The 13,417-nt window shown below is 43.0% G+C and overlaps 1 protein-coding gene across 1 annotated transcript in view; it reads left to right on the forward strand.

Moving 5' to 3' along the window:
* The first annotated feature begins 1,963 nt into the window (after positions 1-1,963).
* Positions 1,964-13,417, forward strand: part of MAP3K21 (mitogen-activated protein kinase kinase kinase 21) — a 53,175-nt gene continuing 41,721 nt past the window's right edge. The window contains exon 1 of the mRNA XM_065401333.1: positions 1,964-2,768. Coding sequence (XP_065257405.1) covers positions 1,964-2,768 — 805 coding nt within the window. The remainder of the gene's footprint in view (positions 2,769-13,417) is intronic.

Here is a 13,417-nt window from a genome sequence, read left to right on the forward strand (position 1 = left end):
CCCGGGCAGCGGAGTGCGCACCCCGGCTAGCGGGGGGGGGGGGAGAGAGAAGGGGGGCGGCCAGGGCTTTCTTAAGCGGGGTGCTTGCCAGGCAGCCCCTCCCGCCGCGCCTCCTATCGGGAGGGCTCCGCGCCACTCCGGTCGGCAGGCAGGGAAGGACGCGGGCTCCCCTCCTCCGCGCCGCTGCCCCCTACAGGGCGGCGGGAGCAGCAAACCAAAAAGAAAAAACCTGCAGGGGCGGCCAAAGCGGTGAAGCGCAAAAAGAAAAAAGGATTAGATGGAATGCCGCCCCTTGGAATCTGCCACCCCAAGCACGAGCTTGCTCCGCTGGTGCCTGGAGCCTAACCGGCCCTGCTGGTCACTCGATTACATACCTCAAAGTCGCAATACTTCAACAAAAAAACTTCAAAAACAGACTCTAATGAGAAACTGCAGAATTGGAATTAATTTGCAAACTTGATACCATTAAATTAGGCTTGAATAAAGACTGGGAGTGGATGGGTCATTACACAAACTAAAAACTATTTCCCCATGCTATTCCCCCCCCCCCTACTGTTACTCACACCTTCTTGTCAACTGTTGGAAATGGGCCATCCTGATTATCACTACAAAAGTTTTTTTTCTCCTGCTGATAATAGCCCACCTTAACTGATTACTCTGTTATAGTTAGTATGGCAACACCACTTTTTTCATGTCCTCTGTGTATGTATATCTTCCTACTGTATTTTCCACTGCATGCATCTAATGAAGTGGGTTTTAGCCCATGAAAGCTTATGCTCAAATAAATGTGTTAGTCTCTAAGGTGCCACAAGTACTCCTCGTTCTTTTTACAAGATTGTATACTATACTTGTCTTGTTCTTTTTAATGTATTTTAATGCTAGATTGCCTTGCTTTTCTTTCTCCTCCTTTCCCCTTTAGTCCTTCACTCCAGTTTTTCGTTTCTTCTACTGTATTTGCTGTCTGATTTGCATCATTATAATTTGCATTATTTTCTTCCCATTATTTTTTCCTCCAGTTTCCTTCTCTTTTCCTTAATCTCTTCCCTAATAGCCTTGTCTACTACATTTTTTTCACTACACTTTCTTACCATAGGTAACAGTGGTGGGAGTGCTAGTGTAGACCACGAACTGACAGTTGCCAACATTTTGTTGGCTAGAGCTGGTCCGAGTAGATGTAGATGGCACCATTGTTAAAACTTAAAATGCAAATTGTCTACACTAATGATCTGCAACAAGTGGGAGCCATGAGGGGAAGTTGTAAAGGGTGGGAGGGAAGAAAGCAATGCAGCCAGAGCCTAACTCACATGCTTACATACTGGCACTCCCCTCTCTGCCCCCTTACTCACGCCTTGGCACCGCTGTGCCCAGGCTTGCCTAGTCTCTTTCGCAGGGAGAGAGAATCCCTCGTCAGCTTGGTTTAAATGGAAGGTGTTTGCCAAGTCTCTCCCCCAGGGCTGGAGGACGGAGTTTGCTGTGTGTTACACTAACGCCTTCCCGCTCTCCCGGCGCTATTGGCCCGACCCACCCCCGCAGTGGGGCCCGCCGGCCTGTCCGTGCGCGAAGCAGGCAGGGCACCTGCACCTGCCTTTGACCCTCCCCCCGCCTGTCCCTGTGGATCACGTGTCCCGGGCTGGCCAATCCGGCGCGGTCGAGGGCGGAGGTAGGCCCCGTTGGGCTGGGTGTCTGGAGCAGCTCGGGCCGGGGCGGCGCGGCCGGTGCTGGCCCCATGAAGCTGCGGGCAGAGGCGGAGCAGAGACCGGCCTGGGCCTGCCCTGCTGCCCCTCGCGGGCTTGGCCGCTTTACCGGTGGGTCGCCCCCGGCCGCTCAGCGGGGCCCGCCCCACCCCGCGCGCAGGTGCGGTTAGCGCGGCACCGGCAGGTGAGGATGAGCTTCCCCGGCGGCGCCTCCGGCTCTCCCGGATGCCGCGGCTGAGGCTGCTGCGGCCCGTGCCCCGGCCCCTGCCATGGCTCTGCTGGGCTCCGGGGCGGCGGCCGAGGGCTCCTCGGCGGGCGGCGGCGGCCCGTCCTGCCCGCTGTGGACCGCGCTGTACGATTACGAGGCGAACGGGGAGGACGAGCTGAGCCTGCGGCGGGGCGACGTGGTCGAGGTGCTGTCCAAGGATGCGGCCGTCTCGGGGGACGATGGCTGGTGGGCGGGCAAAATCCGCCACCGCCTCGGCATCTTCCCGGCCAACTATGTGACTTACCAGCCGGGCCGGTACCCGCCCCAGCACCGCCAGCAGGAGAAGGGCGGGCGCCCGGCCCCGAGCCCGGCTCCGCAGGACTGGCGGGCCGGAGGCGGGGGAGACCAGCCAGGCTCCCTAGCCCAGATTGACTTCCAGCATCTGGAGCTGCAGGAGATCATTGGCGTGGGGGGCTTCGGCAAAGTGTATCGGGCCACCTGGAGGGGCCAGGAAGTGGCGGTGAAAGCGGCCCGGCAGGACCCCGATGAAGACATCATGGCCACAGCGGAGAGCGTGCGGCAGGAAGCCAAGCTGTTCTCCATGTTGAAGCATCCCAACATCATCGAGCTGCACGGAGTCTGCCTGCGGGAGCCCAACCTCTGCCTGGTGATGGAGTTTGCGAGGGGAGGCTCCCTCAATAGAGCCCTAGCAGGGGCAGCCACCACCGGCGGGGGAAGCCGTTGGGGCCGCCGCGTACCTCCGCACATCCTGGTGAATTGGGCAGTACAGATAGCCCGCGGGATGCTCTACCTGCACGAGGAAGCCATCGTCCCCATCCTACACCGAGACCTCAAATCGAGCAATAGTAAGTCTTCTAAATGACTTTTGTTTTAAGAGGGTATTTCAACTATCTCTTTAGTGTGTTTTAACCATGTTTTTTTATGATGATCAGCAAAAGAGAGGAGGCTGCTGTATAAATCAGATTTATGGAGTGAGAGGGACATGGCCTGTTAGAGTTATACATTTGTCACAAGCTGCTGGATGTGGACAGTTGGAATGAAGGCGCTAACACATGAGACTTTGACTAACACGTTACACCTGTAATTGTGACTTTTTGTAACCAGTTAGACATGTTGATCTTATATTCATAGAATCTCAGGGTTGGAAGGGCCCTCAGGAGGTCATTTAGTCCAACTCCCTGCTCAAAGCAGGACCAATTCCCGGACAGATTTTTGTCCCAGATTCCTAAGTGACCCTCTCAAAAATTGAACTCTCAACCCTGGGTTTAGCAGGCCAATGCTCAAACCAATTTTAACTGGCTACAAGTTCAGCTGGTGTCCACAAACCAACTTATTGAGATGGTGTTGGTGTATCTGCACCCACCACACTGCATAGGTTACATTATATTGTTTTCTGGGGAAATCTGGGCAGCTATCCTGTGGTACCTCAGTGAGGCATAACATGCCCTCCCCTCTCCAAGTAGGCCCTGTGGCAATGCATTGGGGATATCCTTCTGTACAGAGTTAGAAAGGAGGAGGACTGGTTAAAACCATAAACTGACACCATTAGGAAGTGCTATATTGAAATAAGTGTTTTATTTGCTTGCTGGAAGACAGTCTTGTGGCAGTGGGAGCTTCTGGCAAGAGTGACATGGTTGGTTAGTTGTCTTGGTTACTGATCAATCATGTGATATGTAAGCCAACCATATCACTAATTAGGTAAAAACTCTGTTAAAAATTAGCACAGAGTTTATATACCTAATTGTAACACAGAGAGCAAAGTCCTATCTTCCTAGACAGAAACTTAAAAAAAAAAGAGAAAACTGAGTAAAATAGCAGACTCATAATATACTTTCTTCCTTGTCTGTTCTGTGGTTATAAAACACTTCACAATAAAATATATTTTTCGTAGTATCTTCTTTCTTCCTCTCCAACCCTATTTTTTTATTAATGAAAGATTTAATGATGGTGACTATCACATGATATTTATGACTTCTATCATACTTTTTTCGTTAACATGATTTAGTGCTGATGAATGGTGTCAGATTAATGGACATGGAGATTCTAGTTCTTTCATTTCAAAAAAGACAGTGAGATGGTGGCAGTAGAAGTTCCTCTGCTCTTGTTATGGAAAACCACCTGAAGGAGTGAGAGGGAGCTCAGTTTTTATGCATAGTGAATCCTTGGTCTCTCTGCAGGAGTTGCTAAAATTGCTAATATTTTAGATCCTTTTGTTTTGTGAGTGCTGGTCCCCTAGAAACTGGATTTTGGACCAACAACACTTGGTTGTTACTATCATAGGACATGTTTGAATTAGTGATCTAATGGTGAAAAGCTATGTTCTTGTGGTTAATGTCATTTTAAGTTTTGGGGGCTCTGTCTATGCTAGCCTTTTTTCCCTCTAATATTTCACACTGGTAGTTTCACCAGAGGGGGATAGTGATGGAGGTTTTCTTGCAGACAAGAGGTTGGCAGCTACTGATATTTTTTACACTGTTTAGACTTGCTCTGAACGGAGTGATAAATGTTAGTGGCTGTTGGCACCTTATCCACACTGCTCATGTTGCAACCAGTGGTGATAAATTCTAACTTTATTTCGTTTAGATTTAACATTATAAAAACACCCATATAAGAACTCTGAGCACCCTGACAAAAATACTTAAAATAACCACCCATCACCATTAATACCAATGTAAAAATAGTTCATCAGTCAACAGCTTTAAATAATCATACGGAAGTAACAATTTACTTCCACTAACAAACAGTAAAAATGGAAAAAAGCATCAGAAAAATCTTTGTACCCAAGTCATACCCAGGAACATACCCTCATCTTTCTCTTAAAGACCCACTGAACCAAGACTTTTGCAGTAATTGCACTCCCAGGCTGTGCTACATTAATTTTTTCCCCAAACAATAAGACAACTCAAAGTATTTAGATGCCTTTCATAATCTTCACCCTTCTCAATCTGTGTATAGACCTAGCACTGGCAGACAGAATGCAGTGATTGACCATCTCTTTCTGGTAGACTGAATGTCCGTGCTGGTTATATTAGATCACCTTCTTTTGATACCATTGATCACAAGATGCTGTTGAGTAGCCTGCAAACATTGGCAGGAGTGATGAGCTGCCCTTCAGCAGTTTTTTATTTTTTTGGCAAGATCTCAACAGGTAGTTGTGCGCAACTCATCCTTTTCCCAAAGGACTCAAGTGAATGGAGCTGCAGTGTGCTATTCTACCCCCCCCCCCCCACCTGCCACATTAAACATGTATATGGGGCCATTAAGAGAGTACTGAGCATGGGGTGGGGGTGTTTTCACTATGCTGATCACATCCAACTCAGATGATGACATGGTTCTGAGTCTCAACCAGTGTCTCACTGAGATTAAGATTAGGTGAGAGTGAGCTGGTGTACTCATTGTTTTGAAATATATTCATGAAATGGATTACCTGAATCTGAAATTTGTCTGCCACTTTGATAGCATCCTCTTGTCCAATAATTGGTCCATCAGACTTAAAGGTTGGATTCTACTCTATTCAGATAAGAGTTTTTTTGGGGGGAGGTTATTTATTGATTTGATTTTGTACTATTTTCCTCAGAGCAGAATCTGGATCAAGACTCACTGGCCTATTCCCTACCTGGTGCAGGATGTTAATAACTTAGCATCAACAACCACAGTACACACATGGAATATGCCCAAACAAGCATGTTGTCCCCTCCTAAGTCATCTAATGTAGTTTGGGTCTTCTGGACAGTCCAGGACCTTATAATAGTACTATCTCACAGCTGCCAATCTAGGAGAAGAGAAGAAAATCCTGGCTGACCAGGGCAGCAACAGTGAGGACCAGGGCCATCCTTACCTTTACGCAAAATACGCAGCTGTGTAGGGCACCAGGAAATTTGGGGCACCAAATTTCCTGGTGCCCTGCACAGCTGCGTGCTGCTCCAGCCCCTGCGCTGCCTCTTCCCCATGGCCCATGCCCCTGCTCCGCCTCTTCCCCGGCTCTTCCTGCCTGTGCCCCACCCCCATTCCCACTCCCCTGAGGACTGCAGCAGGGCCGGGCCTGCAGCTTTGTGTAAATTTCCCCGAACCAGTGTCCGGGGGGGGCTGCGTAGGGCCCCAGAATAGCTAGGGACAGCCCTGGTGAGAGCAATGAGATTTTTTGCAGAATGATGAGTATAAAGGCAGGCTAGCTTTGTGTAAATTTCCCCGAACCAGTGTCCATGGGGAGGGAAGCCAGTGGCATGTACTTTCTTTATCCCCAGATGAGAAGGAAAGTTGGGAGGTGCCAGGATCTGTCATTTTCCATCCCCGTGGAGAAAGAGAAAACTAGCAGGGAGAAAATTCTTCCTGTAGCGGGGGGAATAAAGGAGGCAAATGTAGATTGATTGATTGATTTTATTTTTTGGGGGGGGGGGACCTTTATTTCCTCTTACCTGTTTTGAATGTGGTGCCTGTCAGTTTCACTTGTTCCCCTTGTTCTCTGAGGAAAAGGTAGTTAGGACTTACCGGATGGATTTAGCTAGCCGATATCAGTACAGGATATCACTTCATGCAGGAAGGCTCCGAGCACCATAAGCTCTCTACATAGGATCCATCTCTTCTATTTGATGTGTTCTTGTTTCATGCAACTTGTGAAGAACCAGAAGGAGATGATGTTCACAGGAAGCTGAGCTCCCAGAAGCATGAGTGAAGGGGTACACTCTGCTTTTAGCTGGGGAGAGGAGGTGGGAGAGGCATGCACAGCTGTGCTCCCCCATGTCCCCTCTTTCACCCTTAAAGGTGTCATCACAAAAATACATAAAGATATGTCCACTTTTGAATAACACATTTTTACCTTTTAAATATAGATGTAACACTTATCAATGTACATGTATCCATTGTATATTTTGCAGTCTTCATGACCTACATGGATGGCAGTAATGAAGGAAGAGGTTGTTTGGAAAGGAACATGGTCCACCTCTGGATGGCTTGCAGGGTCTCTTGTCACTAAGCAATTCCAAACTTTGGTATTAATCTAAAGAAATTCCAAGGCAAAAAAAATAGAATCAAGATTGAAAGGAGGATTTTACCTGTCTTTATCTGATACATCTGCTTAAAAAATCCTGAGGAAATCATTGTAGTTTCTCAAAACATAAATAAGTTGAGAAATTATAAATTCAAGTTCCACTTGGAGAAAAAGAAAATGTTCAAAACTGTGCAATTACTTACCTGTACATCCTTAATTGTATCCTTAGGGTACAATCTTAAATCAATCAGACACTCAAGTCTTCTTTAACTATCATATGGGTTTGTTAATATTAAAGTAATGTATTGTCTTATTGTTGCTGTTTGACTGATGGTTGAATGTTTATCTAAGAGTTTCTGGTTAACAGTTATAATACTGAAGAAAGAGTTAAGGGTGTTTAGGTGACCATAACTGTTTGTTTATTTAAATATTTAACTCTCTCTTTAAATAGAGTCAAGCATTTACTTGTGAACAGGGGCACCAAATTAAATGAGAGGGCTAGGGAGATTTGGGTTTACTTGAGCCTTTGGCAAACTTTCCAGGGCCTTGTCTAGATTAGGATTCTATACTGCATGTTAGTGAACACGTATTAGCCTGCACTTTCCAAATGCTACTTTAATTCCAGTACCTGATTTTAGAACATTCAGTGCCTCCAGCTGGGAAAAACAAGTTCCACATCCTGAATGCAGGTGTTCGTACCTGCAGGAAACTTTCCATGGAAACTCAGAGTAGCCTATAATTTAAAGGAATCACACACAAAAAGTGAACAGTGAAACCACAGAAAGTGGACAGTCGACCTGATGTGGCTTTATTTAAATTAAGAAGGGAATAGCAAAACTGAAAATAGGAAATTGTTTTTAAAAGCTAAATAAACAACTGTGATGTAAGTAGATTAACACTATAATACCCATACAAATAGCATTCTCACACACTCATTGAATGCTGTTATGTAGAATATGCTGAGGATCTCCCTCCCCACCCCCCAAATGCACAGATATTGGCTGTTTTAGAGATATTGAAAGGCTTGTTGCCATGGCTAAGAGGCACCAGAAAGGGATAGTGAGAAGGTGTCCAAGACAGTAGGACAGAGGTGCCTCAGGAACCAGGGTGGGTACTGGTGAGGCTGCAGAGCCTGCTCTGATTAAACTGCTGTCAGCAGTTAACCAAATCACTCTTGTTACCTTGCTCCTGGCTGAGGTAGGGTCCCTGCTGCTTATAAGGAAGGCAAAAATCAAACCGTCTCTTTCCTAGAGTTTCTCTGAGGTCCTTCCCAGCAAGACCACTCAAATTATGGTGGAGTGTACTATTAAAATAACTGAGAGAGAAAAAGAGGTTATTCCAGTCAGAAGATGATACTGAAATCTTGCAAAAATACCTCTGTTCCCCTAGAGTTTTTCTTCAACCCTCTGAACTCAGGATTGTTTCTCTTCAGCTTTTCTTTCTCTGTCCTCTCCTTATGGAGAAAAATTCTTGGCTTTTGATAGGCTATGATAGGTCTGAGATTAATCTATATGAGCTATACTTTTCAAAACAGTGAGCTCTCCTTAGTATGACAGTTAGAGACAAACCCATAACTTCATTCAGAAAATGTTGGGGGCAGTTTCCATCCTGGAGTCACTGGGCGATGTGGGTCTATGTTTTCATGTGATCTCCCTTGGCTTTGTGAGAGTTGGGAGGGGAGAGAGAGACCTGCAGCGTTAAATTCTCTGTCCCTCAGTTTGCGCATCTATAACATGGGGGTAATGCTTGCCCATCTTGAAGTGCTTTGAGATCTATGGGGAAAAAAGAAGATATATAAGTGGAAAGTAGTAGTATTGCTGTCCATCTTGCACCAAACTTTTTAGAATGCTGTGCTAGCATAGAACAATACTTGCAAATATTAGTTGGTGTCATCTCTCCCTAATGACTTCCAAAGTAAGCCTTTCCTAAGGGAATAGGGTCTGTTTTAATTCAATGGCATAGATATGCCACCTTTTTTATCTATGTATCTTTTGTAAAATTAGGTCACTTCTTTGAGTTTCTTACCTTGTATTTCTTTTTCTTTCTTTTGTACTGTTCTCAAGAATCTTTTTTCATGGTTTAGTGTACTCTCACATCAAGGTCTTGATTCTCCACACACACACCCGCCCCAAGGTTCTGAGCACCTGACATTCCCATGTTCTTGTGTGGGAGCCCCACATGCTCAGCAGCACTAAAAATTAGACCCATTGGCTTTTCCAGACACCAAATACCACATTACAGCATAAACATATTACACTTTACCAGCTGTGTCTAAGTAGGATGGGCATTGTATTTTTTGTGCATTTTTTGAATTTGTCCAGAAAGTGGTGTTAAAGTTAATTTAGTGTTTGGAGATAAACTTGCCCGCTACATGTAGCAACTTATATGTCTTGATTGCAGTGGATAAAGTAGTTTATAGAAACTAGTAATTCTAATCTGCAGTTGGATGACTTGTTGCAACATGTTTTTAAAGTAAAAATCACAATCGCTTGTTTAATGTGGTTTTTTTTTTATACAATGGCTATCTCTTGGAAATATACCTATTTTATTAGTTCTATGCAATACAGTGTTTGTGTATAAAGTCCTTAACCTTCCAAAGAGTGAATAATATTCTAGTTATCTCATAGGTTAGGTTTTCAACCCACATATCGAGCCGAAGCAGTTAACTTTGATTTGCCCCCTCTGAATGTGTTAACTCTATCCTAGACTCTAACAAGTGAACAAAATTAAAAATCCCATACACAAACTTCTTTAAACTAGAGTTAAGGTTGATCAGATATGTTTCCTTACAATGCAAATACCAAAAGCCAGGAACTCATACATTAAAGGCAACACCTAGTACAAACTGATTTTTCAAACATTAGTCCATTACAGTCACAACACTCCACCATTCTACAACACTAATGCCCTCTCTAACATATCCAGTTTCATTTCAACAGGACTGCTGCCCTCAGTCAGCCCAACAAACAGCTGAAAATCACACTTAAATACACAGCTTTAACTCTGACCTATTCATTTATTTTGTTTTGTAGTTAAGATTGTGTTTTGCATCTTTGACTCCATCCCTGAACAGCTGTTGGCTCTTTCAAAAATGTAGTCGTGATCTAAACAGGGTTTAGTTCTAGCCCAAACATCCCATTAATTTTCTGACTGTAACCTTTTTCTCAAAGGAAAATATGTTTTGGAGCTTTTGATTGGTGATAGCCAAATTACTGCTATCCTAGTTATGACATCAGTATTTGCTTGTGTGTATACACATAAAAATAAAAAATATAACTTCATAATTTCCTACTTTTATACAAGGTCTTTAGAAATACTGGGCCAGATTTTTAAAAGTAGTTATGCACCTAATGATGCAGATAGATGCCTAGTGGAATTTTCAGAAGTGCCTATGTGTCTAACTTCCATTGAAATTAACAGAAATAGACATCAAAAAAGAGCTTTTAAAACCTCGGGCCTCACACTTCTGAAGTGATATATATGCCTAAATAGAAGGAAAATTATGTTGCATGCTATTTAGGCATCTATATCATGTGGGAACAAGAGGCTTTGTGTAGTGCTGGTAAACTTGAGAAGATCCAGCTTGATTTTCAGTTTTAAGTTTTACTGTTTGGCATGAATGTGTTTGTGTTTGAGCACTGTTAGCTAGAACATAGAAATTCCATTAAAATTTTTACAACGACTTGTAAAAAGTAGAGAAGTAACATTAATATTAACTTTGGAGCTTTAATACCAATTTATAGATTCTTGAAGAATCTAAAGGTTAAACTTAGCTATTGGATTTTTTTGTTTGCAGACTGTCAGTTTCTTATCTCTCAATATTTTCAGCCCCCATATAGCAGGGTTTGAACTGAAAATGGCTGTGTAAAATAAGTGTTATTTAAAATGTGTAGATGGGCACTTTGAACTATTATTCAGGGTACTGGGGTAAAGTTAAAAGCCTCTAGTCTTTCCTTCTTTCCAAAACTCATTCTAATGCCCTAAGTCAGCGTTTCCCAAACTTTTTTGGCCACGGAACACTTTTTAGCCTATTACGGAACGCTTATTATTTTGTAGTCATTTGGTTTTCAAGTAAAAAATTGCTTTATTTATGCTCAAATATATTTTATTTCATAAAACAAAGCAAAAATACAAATTTAAAATAACTTGAATTAACAATTTCTAACTGGAAATCGCATATAAAGTAGTACAAAAATTAAGTGCAAGAGTCTTTCACGGAACACCTATTCACATCGTGTGGAACACCAGCGTTCCGTGGAACACAGTTTGGGAAACGCTGCCCTAAGTTAACAATGGCTCCAAAAAGTATGTGCTTTAAAAAATAATTTTAAAAAAAAGCTTAATTTTTCATTTTCTGAAGGTAGAATTAGCACGTATAGCAGCATAAAATTAGGTGCACATTTGGCTTTAACAGTACAAATATTTTGATGATGGAGTCTCCCATCGAATTTGATGGATGAGCTATAATTACTTATTGTGGATCATAAGATGAGACCAATATTTTAACATGTTTGTTAAATACAAATTAACTTGTGCTGTATAAGGATAGTAACAAACTTCATGACTTTAAGTTAAATTTCTGACTTCTTGAATGTTAGAAGTTGTGACTCTTGGGATTTCACCTAAATTCCATCATGTTTGCTTTCTTGCTCCAAACTTTCCTATACTTGAAACCTTATTCCTGCACCTGTAACTCGAAGTAGATACCAAAATTACATTTTACAGCTGTTTTAAAATCTTTTTGTGGCATCCAGCGCTTGTGTATTAAAACCCTGGGTAATATACACTAATATGAACAATTAAAGTATTTGAGTAAAATCATAAATAAAGTCTTCCCACTCCCTCTGAAAATCTCTTGCCAAGTTGATGCTTCTATGTTTAGGGTCATAGCTCCAGTTAAATCAGCCCCAATGTTGGCAGCATAATCGTGCTTTGTTCTCTTCCTGGCGACTGAAATCTGTGTTTTGACAGGTGTGCTTTTAACTCAGGCCTGATAAGTCAGCCCCTCCCCTTTGTTCCTCCTAAAACTGCAGTGGTAACTATTTCACCTCTGTAGTTCATTGTTTCATTTCCCCCCCACCCCCCCAATATTGGAAATTCAAAAAGAAGCTTCACATTTATTTTTGTGTTCTTGATTTGTCATTAAAACCAAACTGAAACACTGTTCTCTAGAGTCATCACAATGATTAGTCAAGCATTTGTTCTAAATTAGGAAAGCCTAGGTCAGCTTAGAATGAGAAGAAAAGTTTGGTGTCTTTTTAAATTATCAAAGTATGGGATCTTTGTAGCTCCCTTAACTTTGCACTAAAGTATGTCCATACAGTACTTTGGGCCAAGATTCAGAAAAACCAGTTGCCCAGAGCAAGCAGGAATTTTTCTGTGGGACTGTCATTAAATTCTGCAGAATCTTTAAGATTTCATTTTTTAAAAAGAGTTTTAGTTCTTATTGTTGTGAGAGAAAATTTCCAGGTGTGAACAAAGCATAAACCAATGCAGTCTTGTTTTCTTAAGTCTACAGAGAGGCAACTCCAATGCTGCTGTCACTGTTAGGGGAGTTGGGGGCTGGCTATTGCTGTTATGAGCAGGAGACACTGCAAGGGTAGTAGGAAGGGGGCCCTCTACCATTGGTCTTCAGGTTGGCTGTGGCCTCCCTGCTCCTCGTTACAGTTGGTCCAAAAAAACAGGGGCACTTAATGAAAAATGTGTCCTTTTTCAGGTAGAGTCAAAATTTTGACACATGATTTAAAAAGCTTCACTCAGCTGTACTCAGTGGGCTGCTCCTTGGTTTTGTGTGGATTGGGATCCAGTCCAGAGAGGAGGAAACTTCCTACCTCCCCCTGCCATGAGGCTTGGTTTAGGGGACAAGAAGCCCCTACTGGGAGAGGACTGTATATTGGGCAGCATACATGGATTTGTTTTGGAGGGGAATGCCCAGGACTCAAATGAGAATTGTGGAAGTTCGTACGGATCACTCATGATCTTTTGGGCTTATTGGTTCCATTAGGTCGGGTTTGGGTACACCAAACCTTAATTTGCCTGGCTTTGCTCTTTTTAAGGGTTGGATAGAGTTGCCAAGGAAATTCTTGATTGTGTTCAAATGATAAGGGTGTCTAGAATGAATGGTCAGGTGCTCTTTCTTAAATTTTGTACAAATTTAAACAAATATTAAAATCTTAGGCAGAAGTGATTACTACTGTTACAAGTAACATTTATGAGCATTTTATATTTGAATCTCCCTGCATTGTATTCAGAATTTTTCCACAGTTGCTGGGTCAAAGGCAGAGGCTAGAGGAAAGCCATGTTTAAAAACAAAATTGCAAAAGTGACTGGCTTTATTTAAAAAAAAAAAAAAAAAAAAAAAAATGGAATGGGAGCTCATGGGTAAGTGTATAATACCTGAAATAATTCTGAGTGAATTTGCTCAAAATTTTTCAAGTTGACAGTCTAATGGTGACTGCTGTCTGTATGATGCAAAAATCACAGAAGAGTCAAGTTAGTACTGTAACA

Source organism: Emys orbicularis, chromosome 3 (assembly GCF_028017835.1).
Source record: "Emys orbicularis isolate rEmyOrb1 chromosome 3, rEmyOrb1.hap1, whole genome shotgun sequence".
Lineage (NCBI taxonomy): Eukaryota > Metazoa > Chordata > Testudines > Emydidae > Emys > Emys orbicularis.